Source organism: Rhea pennata, chromosome 22 (genome assembly GCF_028389875.1).
Source record: "Rhea pennata isolate bPtePen1 chromosome 22, bPtePen1.pri, whole genome shotgun sequence".
Classification (NCBI taxonomy): Eukaryota; Metazoa; Chordata; class Aves; order Rheiformes; family Rheidae; genus Rhea; species Rhea pennata.
The window spans coordinates 5,074,141-5,096,260 of NC_084684.1; the positions used below are offsets into that span (position 1 = coordinate 5,074,141).

Below are 22,120 nucleotides of genomic sequence, written 5' to 3' on the forward strand. Positions count from 1 at the left end.
TTTTAATGAGGACTTTTTATTACCTTCACTGAGCAGTTTTACTGGCCTTGATGTGACCACAGATTTTACTGTTACCAAAAGCATAGCTGTTGGAAAAAGCTTGAAAGTCCAAGTAGCTTCTTTGCTGTGTCACCCAGAAAGTCCTTGGAGGCACCTAGGGCTGGCCTCTCCCATCAGTTGTCCCCAGCTCTTACCACCTCCTTGAGAATCAGCTCCAGGTGGTGAAAGCTGAGTAATCCAGAGATCAGCAGTTCTGCAAAGGATATGCTTAGAGGGTTGGCTGTGAAGGTTCTCAGTCATCATCAGAGAAAGCTAAGTCCTCTACAATGTCCTCTTCTCCTTGTGCTAGCTGTTCAAGGTCAGCTCGTGACATCCTGCAGGTGTAGCGTCTCTGCTTTTGTGACCCTTGGGGAGCCTGTGAAGCCTCCTTGGCTTCCTCTGTGGGTGGAAAGAGTGAAAGGTGTAAATCCTGCTTTACTGGGAGAGAGAGTGAGGCAGGTGCAGGCAACTCATTGCTAATTAAAACCAGACACTCATTAATTTATCAGTGCCACTGCAGGTCCCAGATAGCAGTAGGGAAGTGCTGCAGGGTGCTCAGTACAGCACTGGCTCTGAAGTACTTGGGAGATGGGAGTGGAAAGCTAACTAACTGCTCTGCCTAAGGCAAAAATGAGAAATAGGAAGAACTGCAGGGACAAGGTAGGCAGGGTCTCCAAACCCCGGGCCCTAACAGTTCAGGTCAGTCTGCCTCACCAGAGATATCAGGCTAGGTATTAAGATCTGACATAAAACATTGTCATAGGTAACCACAAGACTCCAACTGCAAAATGAGCCACAAACCCTCTTACTTTGAAATAGCATTTTAACAGCAGAGAGCACAAAGGAGAACAGGTTTCTAGGGGCCATGCAGGACTGTACATGTCCCCACTGCTGGTACCCCTCCTTCTCATTCCAGAAGTGTGACTTGAGCTTCTGTTACCTTGCTTCCAGGAAGCCCTGCAGAGCCACTTAGGCTCAGTAGCAAATCATCAGCTCAGCACAAATGCTTGTCTCCTGTCCTGCACCCACAGCCTCTCACAGGTTTGGAGATGCAGAGGGGCAGGAGGAACAGCTGTGGAACATGGCTACCTTTTCTCCTCTGCAAAGCACTCCCTAGATTGGCTGACAAGCTCCACCAGTTCAGCACACCCCCCAGCAAGGACAAAACCCAGCTCTGGCTGCTCAGACTAGGCTAGATGTTCAGGACAATTCAGACCTTTCAACACCACGCTAGTAACACCAAAGCACCAGGACCACAGAAATGCCTGTTTAGGGTACTGAGGGCCGGGGAATGTTTTCCTCTCTTCACTAACATTTAACCTATTTGTGCCAGGAGTCCAGATCTATCTGTAGCAATAGCCAAAGGTAAGAAACATTACTGGGCTGGGGAAACACAAATTATCTCATTTCAGGTCAGAGAAGCACAAACTTTTGCCTCAGGAGGTTTAAGTTTGAAACGCTGGGCTGATGATAACAGCACATGGCTAGTGCAGAGCTGCAGTTGGGTATCACACACCTCCTTAGAGTCTGGCCTGTGGGAGAGTGGGAAGCAGCTAGGGACCTAAGCTCTTCACTATTCCATTGCCAGACCAGGCTGTGTGCATGTGTGTTTTGGTAAAAAACACCACAGGGATGCACAGCCCACTGAGCTGAGACTTGGGAGGGAGGGGGGATTTGTCTGTCTGCCCTGCCTGACTGATGGCTGAAAAAGCACCATAGGATGGAAGCATCCTGCCCTGAACATCACTCCTGCTACAGCTGTGTACTCCACTGGCTTTACTCCATGTTCCCACAGCCCAGAGGGAAGGAAGTTGCCATTCTGGGGGAACGAAGGGAAGGTCAGAGTTCTCATTCCCAAGACACCAAGGAAGAGTGCTTTTCTTTCAGCTTGTCTGAGTACTCCAAGAGGCAGTGGGGGGAAAAGCTCCCTCTTTATCCTTTTCAGCATTGTCAGAACTTGCATCAAATACTCATCTATTCTGGGCACTGAGGCTTGGGTGTATAAGCCAAACCACAGCCATCTGCCATGCTAAATCAGTCAGGTTTTGCTCTTGCTTGGACTCCTTCCCTCTTCCTGCTCCCCAAACTAGTAAAGAAAGCCTACACACAGGCACTTGTGTGGGTGTTCCCCACAACCACATATCACACCCAATGCATGCAGACAAGAGGAGGCTTGGCTCCTCTAATACACAGGCCTAAGCAAGTGGCAAAAAAAAAAAAAAAGAAAAAAGAAAAAAGTACCACAGGAGCCAAAGTTCCTGGCAGGCCCAGCTTCCCTCTGCTAAGTCAGCAGCAGAGTGACTTGGCAGGCACAGGCAGGACTGAGCTGAACATGCTTATTTGCACCCTGTTGGGGTGCTGAGCAGACTCTCTAGCTGGCTGTGGCTCTGTGTGATGGACAGAAGGGGAAGATACTCTCTCCTCAGCTGCAACAAAGCCTAGTTTGGCTTCTCTCAAGGCCCCAGTGACACAGCTGGCAGCTGGGGAGGTTCTCAGTAGCTTTTCAGACAGCTGTTTGTTTTCCTTGCTTGCTAGAAGCATGCTGAGCTGGTGGCCTCTCCTGCTGACACCCACTACCTTTACTGACTGTCTCTGGGCAGCAGCTACTAACTTGCAAAAATGATTAGGACGAGCAAAGAGTGAAGCCAGTGGTTCCAACAGGGCCTGTATACATCCTGGCAAATACCACTAACCTTCAGTGCAGAAACAGTGGATGAACGCAGGACTTGGACAAACTCTCCCACCAGTCCTGTCCCAGGAGGTGCTGCTGAGAAGCAGCAACTAAAGAGTTACACCTTTGCCACATCCCATACCCTGGGCATTGCTCAGATGAAAACTGAAGTGCCTCCCCATGCATGTGTAACCTGTGCAGTGCCTTAAAGCAAGGTTTCTGTACCCTGTTGGGGTGGGCTGTATGTACTTCAAGAGTTTGTTTGAGCCTCTCTGCAGGAGGCCCCTGAAAAGAGATGAAAGAGACTGGTGGCTTGTTAGAGCCAAAGCTGCAAAGACCTTAACCCTTTCACTCTCTTCTCAGTATAAACTCAGAACTGCAAGGTCTCCCAGTATGTGTATGTTTAAAAATCCCTCTTTACACCCTGCAGCTCAGAACAGCAAGCAAGGAAAGAGGAGACAGTTCCTTTGTAGGGAAGCCCTCAAACTGCAAAGGAGCCTTTGGCAACCAGTGAGTGCTGTCAATAATGCCCTTCCCCTTTGCCCAGTTGTATTACTTACCATCTGAATCACTGTCTTCTTCTAATTCTTCCTCATCCTCCTCAATTTCGTACTCTCCTTCCTCTTCATCATCATCATGCTCGTCATAGTCCTCCTTGCTGCTTGCTTCTGAACTGTCATCTGGACTCTCCTTTGCTCCTGATGCCTTCTTGGCCTTGGCTTTACCTGTAATTATTTTTACTGTGTAAATGAAATTATAAAGAGCAGCACTCAAGCATGCATGCAGGCAGTGTACACAAAGGGCAAAGTATCACCACCCCTACACACTTCCTCAGAAATACAGTCCTACACACACTAAAGGGGAAAATCAGCAGACAGTTTTCCCTTTCAGGTTTCTCCAGAAGCCATGTCTCCCTGCACTGGAGATGCCCAGCTACAGGCCCAGAGCGGAATACTGTTTCAGAGGCATTTGCTAGAGGCCAAGAAGGACAGAAGGCAAACAGAGATAGAAAAAGAAAGCTAGGAGAAGTAGTTTGAGAGCACAGTATAGTGAGAAAAAATAGACCTACTGAATAGACATGAATGAGGAGTAGGAATAAGTCATGAACCTGACAGCAGAGAGGGTCTAGCTCTACTGAGATGTAGTGCCTGTATATACTCACAGTGATTATATGCAGATGCACTGGGCAGACCCTCTGGTTCAGGGCATCCTTCTAAAACCATTTTTCCCTGTGTTAGTCACAACAGAAAAGTTTGGGAACAACACCACTGCAACCTCTTCTGCAGATGGATATCCAGAGCCTCCAAGCAAGGCTGGGAGGAATTGTGAAGAGCCTCTGCATGCTTGGCCTATGTGGAAAGCATCTGCCTCTGAGCTGTGAAACCAGACTCCTTTTACTAACACTGACTTCATGTCAGGGGAGGAGTGCTTCTCCCTCTTCCTGAGGGTGCAAGTCACCATGCATTTAAATGACAGAATACAAATTCTGTATAGAGAGGGCAGAAAAACCAGAATCCTCTTACCTCCTTCCAGCCATCGCTCCAGAGCTAAGCCCAGCTCATTGCTGCAGGTTGCCTGTCCCTGCTCACAAAGCTACTAAAGTCACTTATTTACACTTCCAGACTCTGCTTGGAAACTGGCTACACATCTTTCTCATGTTGCAATTCTTGGGCCCCACGATGGCATCTATTTTTTGCCCCCTCCTCAGCAACTGACCTATGCTAGTCACTGAACTGGATACAAAGCCATTAATAAATTGGTTGCCAGTGCTCTCAGCTCCCCGTCATCACCCTGCTCACTCCCCTTTCACCAATATGTCAGCTCTGCCAGCATACAGCTTCTGTGCAATTGCCACCCCATCCCCCCCCCCCCAAGGGACTGGAGCTACACCTCAAAGGATGGAGTTCTCACATGTGCCTGCAGCCATGCAGAGAGCACCCCTCCACAGGAGACGGACTGCCGTGCTATTCACTGCACAAGATTGTATTGATGGGCACCTGAGCAGCCTCCTGCTGCCCAGGCAACAACTGAGAGGGGTATGTTCCCATCCATCAAGCAGTACTAGCAAAAGCACTGTCAGCACCAGCTCTCATCTCCTCTAAGAGTACACATACAAACCAGCTGTGAGTGGGAAATGAATATGAGGCCTTTAGGTCATTCCTACATGTTATGATACAGGCAGCAGCCACTGTAGAGGAATGTACTAAGCTCCTCGAGCCTCCTGCCCTCCTCCTCCCCTAATCTCAGCCCCTGCCTCCCTGTCCACCAGCTCATAAAGGCACCCAACGCGATCTTCTGCAGGAACTCAAGCTTACCATCTTCTGAGGCAGAAGTATCAACAGGACTCCTGCACTCTAAATCGTCAATGAGGTTTTACAGATACAAACAAGTTCCTCAGACAGAAAGTTACAAACGTTTACCTCCTCACCAACAGCCGAGTCCCTTTGCTGCAGCTAGAAACACCATCATCAGTGGCAGGCTCCCAAGATGACACCTCATAACCTGGAATCCTCTGGGTGTCTTCGGCCTATCACGCACCAAGATGACCAAGCACTTCCAGACCACTGAACTCAGCCTGACACCTCCTGGGAAGTAAGCAATCCTCTTTCTAGAGATGGGCAAACTGAAGCATAAAGTAGCTTACCATTCCACAGTGGCTACTATGCCACTTCTGCTGCAGAGCCTAGAGTGTATTAGTTCTCCTCTCTGCTCAGCATTCACTGTTACACTTGCCTAGTGCAGCAGAAAGAGGCAGAGAAGCATCTGTATGGCCTGCAGTCATTTCCACAACCACATGGGCAACTCTAGCAGGCCAAAGCTGGGGCAGAAGTGAGGGCAGGGATGCAGAAGATGGAGAATGAAAACGCTCTGTTGCAGCCCACCCGGCAGGACTCATCCCATGCAGAGGGTGGCTCCAAGCCTCACCTCCAGGTCATTTCTCAAGAAATTTTCAGGGGACAGTGCAGTCCTTTCAGAAAGGCTTGGCTTTTACCTACTGGGCTGCTGTGCCATGCCTCTTAGGAACACATTCTCTGGCCTCTTGGACAAAGGCAGCAGCCTCAGCCTCAGCCCCCTCTATGTCAGAGCAGAGCAAAGGAATGCAGACTAAGACCCATGATAAACCTCTTACGGCCAAGGAGATGGGCGAACTTGCTCTCCTGAAGGCAGCCAGGCTTTGGGGCACAGCAGTATCCTATCTCAAAGCCACCTCCTCTTTCAGTTTATAGCAGTAGGGCTTCCTCGTGGGGGACTGTGAACGTCCCCATGGTGCCCAACAAAAGCCTCCAGCTACCTGAGCCCTATAGGTGCCTCTGACAGTCCCTGCTCAACATTACAATCACATCTGCCAGATCAGAACCTTAAAGCCATATTCTCAGAAGCCATGTCAGAGCACTCCTGCAGTAACAGCAGAGCAGGAGCAGAGAGGGCAAGGAACCAACAGCAAGAGATGGACCAGGCAAGGGTGATCTGGAAAAGACAATGCTTACGGTGTTCCAGTTATCCAGTGCTTCCCCTCTTCCTCCTCACACTGCCTCTAGATGCTGAACCCGACTGCACACAGCAGGGAACTTGCCACTGGGAAAGGCCATGCTTATTCTGTTAGCAAATGAAAATGTCTGACCTCGTCTTCCACACTCCTGGCCCCCACCAGCCTGGCATTAAATTGATGTAATATGATTATGTGAGGGATAAGTGAAGAAAGCTGTTCAAGTTCATTAGAGGCACACCAACACCTAATATGGACAGATCACTCATTACACCCAGGCCCAGAGAGATGCTGCAGCCACACTCCCTCTCGCCTTTAATTGCCTCATGACGAGGCAGTTCAGCACCTCTTTCCAAGCCATTAATAATTTCCAGGAGCAACTGCTTTTCCTTCCAGAGATCTGTCAGCTGGTAAATGAGAGGAATGCATGAGCTTCCCCACCCCCACCTCAACACATCGATTGATCAAATCCACACTCTCTCCTCGCCAGCCGCTGGCTCTTTCCACGGTTGCTGTCTGGGTTGTTCCTGAAACGTGCAAACCTGTTTCTCCTCCCTCTTCGGACTTTGCAGAGACCCAGACAAGGGGGGGGGTGTCTCTCCTGCCTCTGTTCCAAAGGGTAGTTTGCCTTGACATCATAGAATTCCATGTGTTTACCACCTTTGCTGCCAACAAGGCAAGAGTAGGAGAATCCCCCTTCAGATCCTAAGATGAAAAAATAATTACAAATTCATTTCTCTCCTCCCTTTCCTGCAGTGCAGCCATATTTGCTGTCGACATCAATACACCGCTTACAATTTATTCCTATGCAATTTCCAAATGGGTGCAGACCAAAATGAAGCAAATGAACAGACAGCCAACAGGCAGTGTGGCCTCACAGAAGAACCACTATACTGGAATCCTAGAGATGTGAGCTCAAATTCCTGTGTCAAATCCCATTCCAACTGCGACAACATGCCATTCCCCTTCCTGGTGCTTACGTCTCAATCAGACCAAATCTCTGAGTAGAGAGTACACCTCTCCAGTGATCTATGCAGCACCCACCCAAAACTGATCTTGGCTGAGGTCTCCCAGCATCATGCAAGATGCACTGACAGAAAGCTAGTCAGCACTCCCAATTTCCAGGTTTTTGAAAGGAGCAGATACAGAGTTGCGCTGACAAACTCTCTGACTTAATTCCTAAGAATTGTGCATTATCCTCCCCATTCTTTCAGAAGGCCCTAAAGATAAACAGAAGTGCTGGTACTGACAAAGCTAGCAGCTTGAAACACAAAGAAAAACAATGAGACTTTTATAAATGCGACATCAAATAACAAAAAGGCTTATTACTGGTGGTCTTACACTGGAATTGCAGCTGGATTCAGAAGAAATTCATCCATTAAAAGATTCTGTGAGGCCTGAGAAGCAAGAATGAAGATTCACATGGATAGGAGGCTTTTTGCTATTATGGCTCTGTGGCCTATTGCAAATGCTGAAGTCAGGGTTAGGACTTAGGAAAGAAGAGATTGAAGACTTTTATTATCGGTTACTGCAAGGTTTACAGAGCTAGGAAAAGGGCTGCTGCTGTTAAAGACAAATGGCTTATGAGGTTTTTGGCTGCTCTGAGCCCCTGACCTACTTTAAGGCTAAGGTTAAGTTAAGGAGAGATCAGAGAGCTTAGCTATTGATGGATCCTGTAGGACCTGAGGGACTAGTAAGGAGGCCTGGGACAAAGGGGGTGGATGGCCTACTATCAGCCTTTCATCTTTGGCCTACTGCAAAACAGTGTCTATGATTCAGAAGAACTGAAGAGAAGACTGAAGAGTTAGATTTATGCCTGGCTCCTACATGGTTCATTAAAGCACACTAATGGCTGTAGCTAGCACAAGAGGCTGCTCAGTCAATTCTGCGGGCAGTGAGCTTAACGAAAATGCCCTTTTCATATAACATTTAAGTTAAAGTTGTGGAATGTGTTACCAAAGGACGCTGTGGAAGCCAAAATAATAACTAGAATCAGGTATATCCAGTGAACCAACCATCCATAGCTATTAAACAAAATAGTCTGTTTGCAATGCTCAGCTCAGAATGTCTCTAAGTCACTGACTGCCCTGTGATCTCCCCTCTCCTGAACACACTGAATATTCTTCCCTGGTAGCTCCACACACTGCAAGAGCTCTTGAGGTGTTTAGCTTTGCACTTGCATCTTTATGCATCTGCCTCCAACCCCTACTGTCAAGACTTGCAATTATAGCTCAGCCATGAAGCTGAAGAGATGAAAACCTCAAGGTTGTAACATCAGGCTGGAGTCTGAATCACTCTGGGCTCCCACTGAGACCTCCAGGAGCACTTACCCTGTAAGAATAAACTACCATAATGTTATGTACAAGCTGATTCTCCCCATAGGAACCTACCACATTGGAATCTGCTCCCTGACCTATGCTGCTGTTTCTCTGATTTCCACTTAAGGATCCCTTCCTATTCAACACTAGTGTAGTCCCAATTAGCCCCTCCTTCCTTGCTGAGGGTAGAAAATTGCTCTGGGAGGGCTGGGTGAGCTGCAAACACCAAACTGCTCGTGGCCGCTTCCTGCAGCAGCGGATGGGGTTGGAGGCAGCAAATCTCCTTGCTCATCTTACAGCACAGCTGGAGATGACAGTAAAGGTGAGGGTGGACAAGATGGACGAGCAGATGGAAGGTGACACACAACTGCACCAGTGCTGCTGGAGGAAAACAGGAACTGCAGAGTACCCTCCTCCCCTGGACCGGGGCACTTTTCATTATCTACCCCTGGCTCTCCAACAATGAGGAGTGATAGAAACCAGGAGAACAGGGAGCTCCCCAACCCCATTAACTTTGGGAGAAACATGCCATTCACTTCCTTCCTGTATGGAGTAGGAAAGGTGCAAAAGGGCCAGGGCAAAAAGGCCCTGAGGCACTTTCACTGACCCCAGGCCTGCCACCTTGTCTTGGCCATGCCTGCAGCTGGCTATCCAGAACATTCCCTGGCCCACATCAGTGGGACTATAGACCATCTCCCCAAACAGCTAATGCTGGAGAGGCCCATGTCATACTATAAACCCGCCAGGGTCTGGAAATACCTTTCAGGTATCATCCTCCAACCAAGGGCTCTGCCTCAACATCCACCCTAGGTTGTGGCAAGCCACATCCTGGCTGGTTACTCATATGCTATTCCCCTAACCTCCATTTACACACCTTTCTCCATAAGGAAACTAGAGATCTGAAGTGCAAAACAGCTTCCATTCAGTGTCCATCCCTGGAGCCCTGGAGGCAGAGGTTACCAAGAGAGTGTGTGAGAGATGGAGATACTCATTTAGATGCTCAGACTCCAAAAATGTTTGGGGGACAAAGGACAGTCATTATGTTGCCCTGGAGATCTTTGCGGCTATAAAAAGTGCCCAGACTCACTCAGTCCCAGTGTGCATTGTTTCTGCAGTCACCACAAACACACAAGGGCACAGACTGCATTGCTCATTCTGCGAAGCTTAAAGCTTAGGGAAACTGTAAACCCAGCCCACGACAACAGCACATACAGCAAGCGTCTATCTGTACATTACTCACTCTTCTAACACGTCTACTTTTTATGTGGACAAGCTTGGGGCCTTGCAAAGACCTGATCTTGCCTACACACACATGTGATCAACTATAATCAGCTCCTGGTGAGTACAGAAGGTCTGCTGGAAGCTTTGCATCCTGCATGAGCTGACTTAGCTATGGCTCACACCAATGCTGCCCGCCCCTTCCTTCAATTACTTCTCCTGCACCTCCTGCTAGGTAAAGACAGGACATGCATGTCTCAGGGCCAGGCTTGTATGGACTCACCCATTTGTGTCAATTAGCCACGCAACTCACTTTGCAGTTAAACACTTTCTGGCTAACGCTCTTGGGGAGGCTCATCAACATTTTCTGTTCCCTAAAACAGTTTTCTCTTCACTAATTGTTTCGCATTTTAAGACTTCCTCAAACTGATTGCAAAGAGCTTTTCAGAAGCCTGTTCTGCTCTAAAAATACAAAAGCCTTTGAGATAGAAGTTAGTTAACGAGTAAGACACTTTGGCTAGCAATTGTCAATCCAAAAAACCTAACTGCTCTCCAGGTCTACCCTCTTTCAGAGAAAAGAAACAGGGTGAACTGAAGTTAACATTTCACTGATGCATTACTGAATATAAATCAAAAGGTGTGTGGGGGAGTGTGAACAGCAACTAAATAAGACAAACTTGATAATTTCCTGGCTTTTAACAGACTCTTCTGAATTTGGCCAAGGATGTGACTGGCCAAAACAACCACAAATAGGAAGTACATCCTGTCAACACAGGAAAGATTCTGCCAGGTCAAATACATTGGTTGGTGAGAGATGGGAAGCATTTTCACTATGTTCCATATCCCCACATCTCACTAGAAAGTTGCACTGATGCTACATCAGCTGCAAGTTCTAAAATCTACACTTCTAAGTAGCAACAGTCAGGAGGAAAGGAGTCTTCCAGGTAAGAGCAACAGTCTCCACAGCTGGAACTCATGGGGTAGCCTAAGAGGATGGATTACAGCCACAGACTCCTGTAGCCAGCTAGGATTTTTCTGGCAGTAAGTTCCTTCATATTGAAAAGTTCCTCCTTCCCTCCCAATTCTTTGCAGAGATCTACAGATCCCTAGGAGGTAAAGCTCTGGAACTGGCTCTTTCTGGTAAGAACACTAAACAGTTTTGTGCGCCACTGCAAAGCCTGATGAGGAGAACATGCACATCTCTGTGTGTGGTTGAGCTTTCCAGGGAGCCTCTTGTTCTTCTTCCACATCATCCTTAGCATTCCCAAACCATGTTCCTGCTTCCACTTGTAGAGAAGGGAGGGCACAGCCTACCAGCCCCATGTTTTCCTCCCCATGTCTGGAAGCAGTGCTGAGTCAGAACAGCTGATCTGCCCAGACCTTCTCTGCTGCTCTGTTTTGGAGAGGTGACTGTGTGCTTTCCCAGACTCCCACAACATGCCAACGCTACAGTTAGTTTCACAACACCTGCTTGCTTTGCATCAGGCCTCTCTCTGTCACTACAGAAAGGTCAGCATCACTAGGCAATCCCAGCCACATTTCTTATTTTCCTCTTCCAAAAGGTCAGGGTAGTCTCTTCCTCCTGCCTAAACTTCTGCCATCAGTTACTCAATATGGCTCTCTTAGAAGTAGTTTGAGGCTGCTTTCAGGGGTCCTACTCTCTCCTCCATCCCTGTAGTCAACCAGTCCCCACATTCAAGCCAGAGCAGGCTATTTCTCTGGCTTGAGAGTTTGAGGAAGGGGACTATAATAGTTAGAAGTGATGTTTTTAAGTAGCTGAATACCTCAAGATGAACCAAGTCCTTCCCTTGTCCCAAACTCTCCTTTTGCCATATTTGAGGAGAGGAGATTGTTATGCCCTCAAATTTCACAGGCAAAAAAATAAACATCCAGGCTACACCAGCTGCAGGGCCTCCCAAATTCCCTTGCATTTGGCCACCCAGTGGAAAAATGGCCACAAACACAAGGAACTGCAGCAAACTGAAGCACTGGCTTCTCTGACTTCCATCTGCAGCCAATCCTGACAGTTACTGAATGCAGAACATGGCTGGGAACATCTCACAACCCACAAAGAGTAAGAACAAGAGCTCATTGTATGCTTCTCCCAAGACACAGGCACTTTTCCCAGTCTCCCTGTTTTGTACCCCTTTCTCACTGTGCAGATACACCATCGCCTAGAGGGCACTTCACCCTACACTACAGCACAGACCAAGTGCTCCACCATCCCCACCCAGAGCCTCAGGATTCATGGTGGAGGCTGACCAGAGCTGCTCTTTGAGATGGAAGCAGCCTTCAGGGCCTATTCCCTCTCTTCAGAGAACATCCTACTAAGAACAAAGGCTATGGAGAGGCAGCTGACCCAGGAATGCTGGAAAGCAAAGCCCATTACTGACACTGATGTACTGCTGGTATGTGCTCAGCCACTAGATACCACAGTGACTGGACTCATGCAAATAGAGCAGGGAGAGCCCTTTGACATTATATAGACTTTAATCTTAATTCGTACTCTCTTCACAACATATATCAGCCCCTTGGAGGTGCCAAAGACTCTCACAGACAGATGTTACAAGTGCACACACAAGCAGCAGGGCGAAGCTGGGCCTAACACATAGACTGTAAGCCTTCACATTCAGTGTACTCTGCAGTGAGCAGGTAATCGCCAGAACCAAGTCAGGACCTGTTTAAGTAGGCATCAGCCAGAGAGCTGCCCTAGACCTCATCTTGTATCACCAGTAACATTTGCCACAGACATGCCTCATTCATCTTAGAATACTCCTGTATTCTCACAATCCCTGAGTAAGAACCAGGAGCCCAATGAACCTCCCAAGAATGCATAAAGTTAGTTGCTGGGAGGCCTACGAAGAAACCCTGAGTCTCCTTGGCTCCTAGCAACCTGTTTTGTGAACTGCAGTTATCCCTGCCTTTTTAGAAGACACTGGGATTCTTCTAAGGCATTAACTTGTTTGGCCAGCAGGTCAACCCGAGATCTCAAAGAACCTCAGCAACCCATTTAGATGGGACACTGATCTCTCAAGTATCTTGCTGGGTCCTCACTTTTGCTATCCTCCCTACAAAAATTTGCTGACTTAAACCTCAAGCTTTCAAACAAGTTTTCTGACCATATCTTCCTCCTGTTTCACAGACACCTGTGAGGAGACAACGCTCATCTGTTTCTGCGGTAATTCCCAGGATTTACCCTCACACCTCACAATGTGTGTGATAGATTAGGACTTTACCTGCAGATCAAATCTCCTCCCCAAAATCTTGCATTCTTGCAAGTTTCCCTAACAGGGTATGAATGACAACATGTTTAGAAAACCTGCAGTATTTCGAAATCTCCAAATTACAAAAAGACAATCTAAGTTTTTCTCCAAATCACACAGTGAACTTTTTAGGCAAGTTCCACAATTTACTGTGGCCCCCTCGTGGTCACAGCCAGTGAGTGATATTACTCCATTTTCTCTAGAGATTCATAACTTTCTTGGTTCATCAAGAATACTTACAACGTCAGTCATTAGAAAATAAATAAATCAGAAGTGCATGCACAGTGAGGATAACTCTTCTTCCAGCAAAGATTCTGACAGCCAGCCCCATGATAGCCATGGTTTGCAACAATGTGTAAAGAGAAGATCATGGCATGCTGTCCAGTCGAACAATATTCTTATTCCTACTTTACAGGTGGGGAAATGAAATATGCATTTCTGCACCTCCACTCAATAAGGAAAAGGACAGCAAACACTTCAGGTTCTCCAAGGTCAGGCTACTATCCAGAATCTGCACCAGTTATGAGCACAAGGAGAACTTTGGAGAATTATAGTATGAACTGCAGCTACTTCCCTGAAGCCTTTGAGAACAGGCTCTACGTTCAGCTACATATTCCCTGGTTCTCCAGCTCCCTGGCTGGGGTCAGTCTCTGTGACAAAAGAAAGGTGCTGAGGGGAGGAGAGGGTATGGGTCATGTATGGAAACAAAGACTAATGCAGGCTTTAAAATGAGCTGGAATGTCAGAGTGAGGGAGGGAGAGAAAGATGAAAGCTTCCCAGCTAGCTTCTGTCTGTCACTTCTAAAAGCCTCCAAAGGGCATCATCTTGCTGTGCTCTCTCTCCATGTCACTAAATCTTTTGAAACAAACATGGCCAGCACACATCTCCCTTCGGGTAGAGCTATACTTCCCCACACTATACAGAAATCTGAGTGAGGAGAACGCATGCTCAGCCCAGCTCTATACCTTTTATAGAGAATCCAACAGTTTCCTCATCAGAGTCACTATCCAGCTCAAAGAGGTCCTTGAATTCCTTCTTATCTTCCTCCTTCCTTTCATCTTGTTTCTTACGTTTAATTTCTGGGAAGTTCAAGTCTTCAAGCTGGAAAAAAAAAACAAACAAACCAACAGTTGCAACAATTTTATCTTGTACTTTTAAACATACAATGCTGAACTTAAACACAGGGACTTGATTTTGCTCTGTAAGTGCAAGTTGCATGGCCAAGAGGCAAGGGTCATGGCTGGTTGTCCTCAAGTAGGGGAGCAACAGACACATCTGCGAGTCTATTACAAAGGTGAATGATGTGTGCAAAGCACCACTGCTCTACTGATCTTTACCCAATGAACTACTTTTGCTAATGAGTCATCTACTACCTATAGCTTGGCATGTCTAAAAACGCAAGACATCTATGATAAGCTGGCTGTCCTAGATCCCTGGACAAAAAGCCATGCAGGCCATATGAGTTTGTGCAGCCAAGTACAATCAAGCCAGACTGTGCTTGTGTCACCTCTGAAGCAGTGGTTCTGCACCAATGCCAAAATCTGTGGCAGCTATAACCTATTTGGCTGCAGATTTCAGCACAGTTAAATGGCAAGGTGTTGAAGATGCTTAAGATATGTCTACCCCACAACTTCTCCTGTTGCTAGCCCTTACGGAGTTCAGTGGGCCAAGCCTTGCTGCTGCAGAAACAGCCAATATCAATGCCATTAAGTACTTGCAATCGACACCACCTCACTGCTCTTTACACCTCTCCGGAGGGGCATTAGGGGGAGGATTTACTTGCAAAGCCTCATGCCAGCAGGGCGAAGATAATCGGAATGCAAATTAAATCCCAAGTGCTCTCTGTACATCAGCTGCCCGCTGCCTGTGCCTGGCTGCACACCTCCTGGGAAGCACTCATGCATTAGTACACATTAGCCTGCTTGGAAACATTCGCCCTGCGACTAATAACTCATTTGCTCTCTCCCACCCATCAGACCACCCCTCAATGCACTCGCTCTCTGACCACTGCCACTTCAACCCTCCCCGGAGCTTCCCCCAGCAGGAGCAGCAGCAAAGCATGCTCCACGTAGAAAGGCAGATCTCGGCAGAGATAGATACACACACGTGTTTGCTCCTACAGTCAATTCCAGCAAATTCTCCCAGCCATTTTCACGGTTATGGTCCCCAGCTGGGCAATATTGATTCTGGGAGCTGAGTACTTATAAGCAATAACCTGCAGCACTAGGACAGAAAGTTAGCAGCTCGCCAGAGAAGGAAAGAGGGGAGCAAAGCACCAACTACCATTTGCAGGGTCCTAATTTTAAATCATTTTCCCACCTGCTCTGTTCCCCTATGAGAAGCCTCTCCTCCCACTGCCCCTGTAGACACCTGCAAGCTATCTCTGTGCCTGGAAGACATGTGAAGAAAGCAGCACATGACAGGCTTTTCAAACAGCAGCCTTTGCATGCCAGAGAATAGATTCAGGGAGCAAACCCCAGAAGGAGCAGCACCTCAGAGTCCCTGCCAAACAGCCGCCCTCAGCTGACCTAATGATATACTTTAACCGTTCTCTTTCCTAGGGTGAGCTGCATCTTGGGGCAGGGGAGTTAATGGGATGGAAATATTTTCGTTTTTCTCTAGCTCCTACCAGTTTTGGTGGACAATACAGGTTCATGCTTCATTCCTCCCACTCGCTGTGGCCTGTAACCTTTTTGGGGGGAGGGGAGGGAAAGGAATGCATCAGAAATACTGCTTCAGTGAGGGGCTCCAGACACAAACCACAAGGTCTCAGAAACTAAACCATACCAGCTATGTTTCTAACCCAGGGTTAGGCTGTGATCACAGGCACAGTCTCTGAATCTGATCCCTTTCAGTTTATATAGCCCTTGCCTTTGCAAGCGCCTCAACCATGTGACACTGCCATCACCCTAGCCTCAAGGAGAGCCATGGGCACTTCCTGCAGCCCAAGACAGGGACCATCACATCCTCCCTCAGTAGCTCCATCTTGATCAAGGCCTCTGATGTCCCAGAGGTGGCCACTCTAGATAGTGCCCAGGACTGTACACTGTGGCATGTCATCACTAAGACTGTGTCAACTCTGGCAATCCCATAGTCACACGCAGCACCTTTGGTCCCTCATCTGTGCCAAGAGCCACGCTATCTGCAGGGCTCCTGTCTGGCAGCCTTGGTTGCTATCACTCTTCAGCAATAGCAACAGTTAAATAGGAGTCTGGCACTGCCTAACCAGGAAATAGTTGAAGTTGAAAGTGTCATAATCCCTACGGAGGAAACAGAAAACACCAGAAACCCAATTTTGTTTATCAACAACAAACAACAGTCACATCAATTGATCATGTCTCTGTTTGCTAGTCATGTTCTGCATGACCCTGATCACTGTTTGACAGCAGTAAATGAAACAAAAATCATTCAAGATCTTATTTCTCCATCTTTACTCACCTGGAGTGTAGAATATTTCTGTGGAACATACCACTTAGTACATTTTAAAGTGGAAATGGAGCTATGTGTGAGCAAAATGTCTTCTGGACAGAATGTGAAAGAGTCTAACTTCTTCAATTCAAGGGAGTGTAGGGGAGAGATTTCCATCAACATAGTGGAAAAACTTACTTGGTATACTATGCAGGGCATGTATAGTAGGGAGCAGAGACCGTTAATTGGAATGTCTTAGGCACTATGAAAATAGAAACATGAGTCCTCATTTCCAAAAGCAGCCAGTTTTGGATGACATCAGTACTGGTTCAACCCAGCCTGAGCATATTAAAAAGGATAATCAGGATCAACCTGATGTTGAATCATCCTAATGCATGCCATCTCCAACTTTCTGAGACTCCTTCAAGTTGAGCACTTCAAAATAAAGACACCAGAAATCCCTACTAGCTATAGAGCAATTACAAAGTAAAAGAATGAGGACTCGCACTGAGCCACAGCTCACAGATACAGTAAGTGTTCATCAAACAGGAGCAGTAACTAGATAATTTGGAGGCCACTCTTCTAATTCCTAGCTAGAGGGTTACTATCCACCGAGTCTCATCAAGCTGATTAGTCTGCATCCTATTAAGAACCATTGGGAAAAGCAAACAGAACAGGTAGACAGGGTCTGTGTTGTTATGTAAGGCAAGTTCCACCTCACAGCAGCTGAGAACCAAGCTGATTTTTTTTTTGCTGTTATTATTTTCTTCCCGAAATGGCTGCTAATAGGACATGGATTTTCCCAGCCCTAATGGGCCTCATGGTGTTCACTTTCCTGCTGGGGTTCACAATACTGCATCATTAAGCTAGCAGTCCCTACCGAGAGAGACAACAGCCCCATTCACCAAGCAAAGGTATTAGGCAGCCACAGGCCTTTCTGAAAGCTAACTCCAAAATCTATCTCTCTACAGTTTGTCTGTTCAGCCCACTTCCTCCAAGAGTGAACAAGTCTGTCATTGCCCTTCAGCCCACCCCTGGCTTAAGAAGTAATTCTCTTGAACCTTGCTAGGCTAAAGAAATACCCCCTAAAGCAGAGCTCTCTACTTCAACTGGTCCGTGCTATCCCAAAGAGCTCTAATTCCTCTCCTCCCTTAAAAATGAGACACGGGGCTCATCTACACAAAAGGCTTATCTCCTTCCTCCTGGCAATAGCTGCTTCAGTACCAGAAAAGTCTCAGCTCACAGCAACAGGGCCACTGTTGGGTAAGAGGTCAGGCCCACTCAAAACAATCCATTTTTTGCTGTTTCTTAGCCCCACTCAGGCAACTTTGTTTCTGCAAAGGCCACATTCTCCTGCTGGGAATGCAGAGCAAAAATAAGGTGATTTTTGTTCCCTCTGAGTGACTGCCCCAGGGAATTTCAGGCTCACAGCCTTATCTCAGGCTGGTATTCAATTCTGAGCATATCCTACGATATCCTGTGTCTTCTACCATGCTCTGAGACTTGGCTCAGAGCCAATCATCCTCATGTCCCATCGATTATTTTAATTGTTCCCCACCATATGCTGGAGACACCAATTATATCTATTTCCTGCTCCTGGCCAGCAGCCTAGCTCTGCCACTTTCATTGCATTAGCACTGAGGCAACTCTCCTTTGGGCTCCTAATTTAAGCAAGCTCCCAGCCCTAGCTTTTGCATCCTGCAGTGCACTGCCAGGGGGAATGGCCAGGGAACTTTCACTTGGGCAGGAGATGCAGGAAATGGCAGTCTAAATGCTTTCATCCAGAGAGCAAATCCCACCTCACAACCAGCCATCCATTTGAGTGTAACAAAAAACTTCTAAGCAAAATCTGATATTCTCCTCGTTAAGAACAAATGCATTTTCCCCTCCTCGCTTTCTTGGAAAGCTAGGCCCACAGAAGTGGAGGATGAGTACACGGAGCAGGTACTATGGGTAGAGTCTAAAATTCAAAAAACTGCATCACACATCTGTTCCTAAAGCAGCATCCACAGAAAGGCTATTGCCCCAGGTGCCATTGTTGGCACAGATAAGAAAAGGAAAAAAAAAAAAAAAAAAAAAAAAAAACAGCCACCAATCCAACCAAGCAATTAAGCAGCATGTTTAACTATAATGCTTGGCTTCACTGCTGGAGGTGAGGTCCAGCCAAAGTCCCAAAGGCAAGTCACGAACTTCACTGGAAGTTTGGGTGTTAGTTCGGACTTGATAACCCACACTGAAATTCACACACCTTTAAGGTGTCAAGTTGAACTACTATCAGCAACAAAGTCAGCTGGCTAGAGTCTGACTTTGGGGAGCAAGCAGTCTTACATCGAAACAGCAGTCAGAGGGAAGTTTATCCTAGCACTACCTCTTACCTTCACCTCTAGCTTGAGCAAACAAACAGGGCACAGGCAAGGGACATGATATTGCTCCTAGAGATCTCAGTAAGATAGACCCCCAGGGAGCTGAAAACACTGCTAGGCTGTGTCATCCAGATCCACTCGCGCTCTTTCCAAAAACACACTGCCTACACATCCATCCAGTTCAAGCCAATTTCAGCTCATGCCAGTGGAACAGGTTTTGGCCTCCCACCATCATGCTGCTAGGACATGCTCTCCTTTCTTCCCATGGCATAGCTGAATGTGCAATAAGTTAGTGGTTTCATTCTTACTCTTTCTTTGCCACTGATTTCCAGTTGAATTTCCTTCTCTCTTAGCTTCTTCCACTGAGTGTAATACTTGGTCAGAGGTGTCCCCTCCTCTTTGACCTGCTTCTCCCATTGTTCCTGTGTGGAAAGAGGGAATTCAAATTTAAGTAAGGTGTTCAGGGTAGAAGTTTTGTAAAATAAATGCAGCAAATACAATGGAGTTTAAGATCCTGTCCCAAACCACCTGTTCCCAGTTTCTGTATTGGAACCAGCATCCATGACTAAGACTGCAGGCAAGACTAAGTGTGACATCAAACACAGTCATTTAAACAACTACTAAAACAGGAGTAGTGTGACTGACAGCTTTTCTTAGGTAAAGCAATGCTTGGGCTCTGCAGGGAGATCAAAGAATGCCAAAGGACAAATGGAAAACTTGACCAGTGCAACAGCTCACTGATGCAACAGTACAGGATACCAATGTCATGAGTGTTGAACCATGGTGGAGAGACAGATGAAGAACAGTAGGACATAAGGTTCATCAAAGTAGAAGATCTACAGGGTAGCACTGGGACTTGCTATTAAAGCTGCCCCTCTAAAAGGGACATCCATATGGTTGTGCACAAGATACTTTGAGCTTAAGGATCATCAAAGTTTTCAAGCACATTGGCCAGAAATGTGGGTTCCCAGATTCCTACTCCTCCCTTACGGAAGAGGCATGATTCTCAGAAGTGCTGGGAACTTGCAATAGGCTCTTCTAATATCAGCTCAGTGCTTTCTGCGATTCACTATTACAGTCTTAGCCCTGGACCTATACTTCTACTCTAGCTCTAGGGAGAAGGCATTGACACGATAGTCAAGTCAGATGAGGCAGTCTACAAGATATTACTTCAGCTGAAACTCTAAGGGTAAGAATCAGAGGGAACTGGAGGCAGCAGAGTAACTATCAAAACAAAATTTGCTTCCTCTGCTCCCCCAAAGAAGGCATTTGGTAGCCTGCTCAGTATTTGTTTTTTTAATTCAGAAAAAACTCATACAAGCACTTACAAGATCCAAGCACAAAAGATGCTTGATTGCCTTTTCCCCCTGCTCTACAGCCAAGAGTTTACTTTTGAAACAAATATTTCCTTGCAGGGTCTTGGACCCAATCCAGCCTTGAGAAAGCAGAGCATGAAGAAGTGCTGAGCCTGTTTCCACTATCCGAGTGGAGAAAAAAAGAAGTGCAAACACTGTAAATTTGTGGGAAGCAAATTAGATGGTTAAAAATTCTTTTATGTTTTAATCATCCATCATGTTAGCACTGAGAGAGAGGGTATGTCAAATAAGAACACATTCTTTTAACCTGGCAGTATTCCTTTAACTTAAAATTCACAGAGAACGGTATCTGTTGCCTAGATTACCAAAGTGCTCAGAGGCTTTGCGTTAGCCCACAGTGAAAAGTCAATCTAACGCAAGCAAAGGGATAGGACATACGAGTAGAAATTGAAAAAGCAAGCAAAGGAGGAAGGAACAAGCAACAAGAACAGAGGTTAGCACAGATCCACTCAGATGTCCCAACAGATCCAGAAAGAGTATCCAGAATCCAGTGTTGGGAACAAATACACAATTCTGTGTGGACTGCTGTGCATACACAATGCTCCTGTTTGGGCAGCTGGGTGTTTGGGTGAGGATAAAGAAGGACCAAGTCATCCACACAGCAAAAACGACAGCAGCAGCTTAAATAATACTCTTCAACAGACCCTAAATCAACTCTGCCTCTAGAGAGCTCTTGCTGCAGGCTATAAGCCAAGGTGCGGGGAAAAGTTTGTTTAGGGAGCAGAGTATGAATAATATGATAGAGAGAGCAACTCTCTGCCACAGATAGCAGGGCAGATCCCTAGCTTTTACAAATAATCAAGTACTCAGTGAAGACTGCGAGGTGAAATACATCAGTTTACATCAGCTCCTGCTTTGGCCCATCACTGGGAGGGAAGCAGAGACGATCTTGTGTCACCCGCACTATAATGGCAAGGAATCTATTTATGCATCCTCAAACAGGCACTATCAATACTGCATCAAGCCAAACAGGCCCTTTCTGGTAATCACAGGCCCCATACTCAAAACCCCCAAGGGACTGTTTGTAACACAACTCCATGTCTGCACGGCTGCAGCCTGCAGTCTGCTCTCCTGTCTCCTCCCTGGCAGGCTGACTGAAAGCATAGCTGAAGTACCACTGACTCCAGCAGCACTCGTCAGTGGAGACGCCAGCCAGCAGACAGCTCAGCTTCACTGTCTGCTCCACCACTGATCTGATCCACTGCTATGGCAAGAGGAGCAATTCCTGAGGAGTGCAAAGTCACCCCACGTATAGATCAGGCTCATACCAGGTGGCCAGTTGTAATCAATCAATTTGTTGATGCTGCGTGGTGTGGCCAGATTCCGAGAAAGACTTTTCTTATGGAGGGCAAAAGTCTATTTGTTATATATAGTTCTTCATATAGTTCAATCTAGTTCTTTTAGCTTTAAAGTGTGCTGGAATCACAGATAAAAAAAAGAGAAGATCATTACAAAACACTCCCGTCTTCTCAATTAGAACACCTCAGTGGGATTTTTGAGAGTGCGAATGCCTTCATACACACTTTAACCATCCGCAATTCTCTTTCTGTTACCACTTTTTGGGGCCTGGGAGTCACAGGGCTGTAATGCAAGCTCAGTGCATGCTGCATGTCTGCATGCACTACTTTCCTTCCCTGCACTCTCCCCTGCTGAACCAGGGGAGTGCTAGTGCTAAGGAACCTATAGTCAGAGTTGCACATTGTGCTCCTGGATTAAACTTCAGCTGCACATTCCACTCTTCTTGGCTCCCCTCAGGGAGACCTTAATTTACATAGTAAATCCATTAGCATCATACTCTCAGAAAAACACTCCCTCTCAAATACTAACTTGCTTTTTACAAAAGGGAAGTGTAACAAAGTTCTCAGCCTTACATGAAGATGGAAACATTTGGTATGGTTACCCCTCCACAGGACATTCCTAGGATGCAGGAAGGGATCCCTCCACAGTCCCTACAAATTAAGTATAACATTGCACCCC

At 46.8% G+C, this 22,120-nt stretch overlaps 1 protein-coding gene across 1 annotated transcript in view; it reads right to left on the minus strand.

Moving 5' to 3' along the window:
- Nucleotides 1-22,120, minus strand: part of NOC2L (NOC2 like nucleolar associated transcriptional repressor) — a 54,329-nt gene continuing 32,209 nt past the window's right edge. Inside the window, exons 15-18 of the mRNA XM_062593752.1 lie at nt 19,076-19,189; nt 13,962-14,097; nt 3,271-3,435; nt 1-438 (exon numbers count right to left, since the gene is read on the minus strand). Coding sequence (XP_062449736.1) covers nt 293-438; nt 3,271-3,435; nt 13,962-14,097; nt 19,076-19,189 — 561 coding nt within the window. The 3' untranslated portion in view covers nt 1-292. The remainder of the gene's footprint in view (nt 439-3,270; nt 3,436-13,961; nt 14,098-19,075; nt 19,190-22,120) is intronic.